This window comes from Merops nubicus, unplaced genomic scaffold, assembly GCF_000691845.1.
Source record: "Merops nubicus isolate BGI_N331 unplaced genomic scaffold, ASM69184v1 scaffold48366, whole genome shotgun sequence".
Lineage (NCBI taxonomy): Eukaryota > Metazoa > Chordata > Aves > Coraciiformes > Meropidae > Merops > Merops nubicus.
Window position 1 is genome coordinate 5,994 of NW_008615251.1, and position 326 is coordinate 6,319.

Genomic DNA, 326 nt, shown 5'->3' on the forward strand with positions numbered 1-326 from the left:
TGCTGCAGGACACGGCCACCTCGGCCACGCAGGTGCCTGGCGCCGCGTCCTCGCTCAGGGTCACCACCCGTGGCAGGTCAGGCAAGGCTGGTGGGGGACCCCAGCCCAGTCGTGTTTAGGGAGCTCTGCTTCTGCACCCAGGCACCCACGAGGGCACAGGTCTCCCCGCCGGGTGCAGCAGGGCCTGGGGCACTCCACTCTTACCTGTTGCTCTGACAAATGTCCCTGCAAAGAGGAGAGTGTCACCCCAGCCTGCTGGTTGTGCTCCAGCAATGCCCTGGGGAGGCCCCAGAGATGCCCCAGTGGTGCCTGGATATGCCCCATCG

At 66.6% G+C, this 326-nt stretch overlaps 1 protein-coding gene across 1 annotated transcript in view; it reads right to left on the reverse strand.

Moving 5' to 3' along the window:
- Window positions 1-225, reverse strand: part of CDHR4 (cadherin-related family member 4) — a gene marked incomplete at its 5' end in the record, with an annotated part of 5,566 nt that extends 5,341 nt beyond the window's left edge. The window contains 2 exons of the mRNA XM_008942459.1: window positions 4-87; window positions 205-225. Coding sequence (XP_008940707.1) covers window positions 4-87; window positions 205-225 — 105 coding nt within the window. The remainder of the gene's footprint in view (window positions 1-3; window positions 88-204) is intronic.
- Window positions 226-326: the final 101 nt, after the last annotated feature.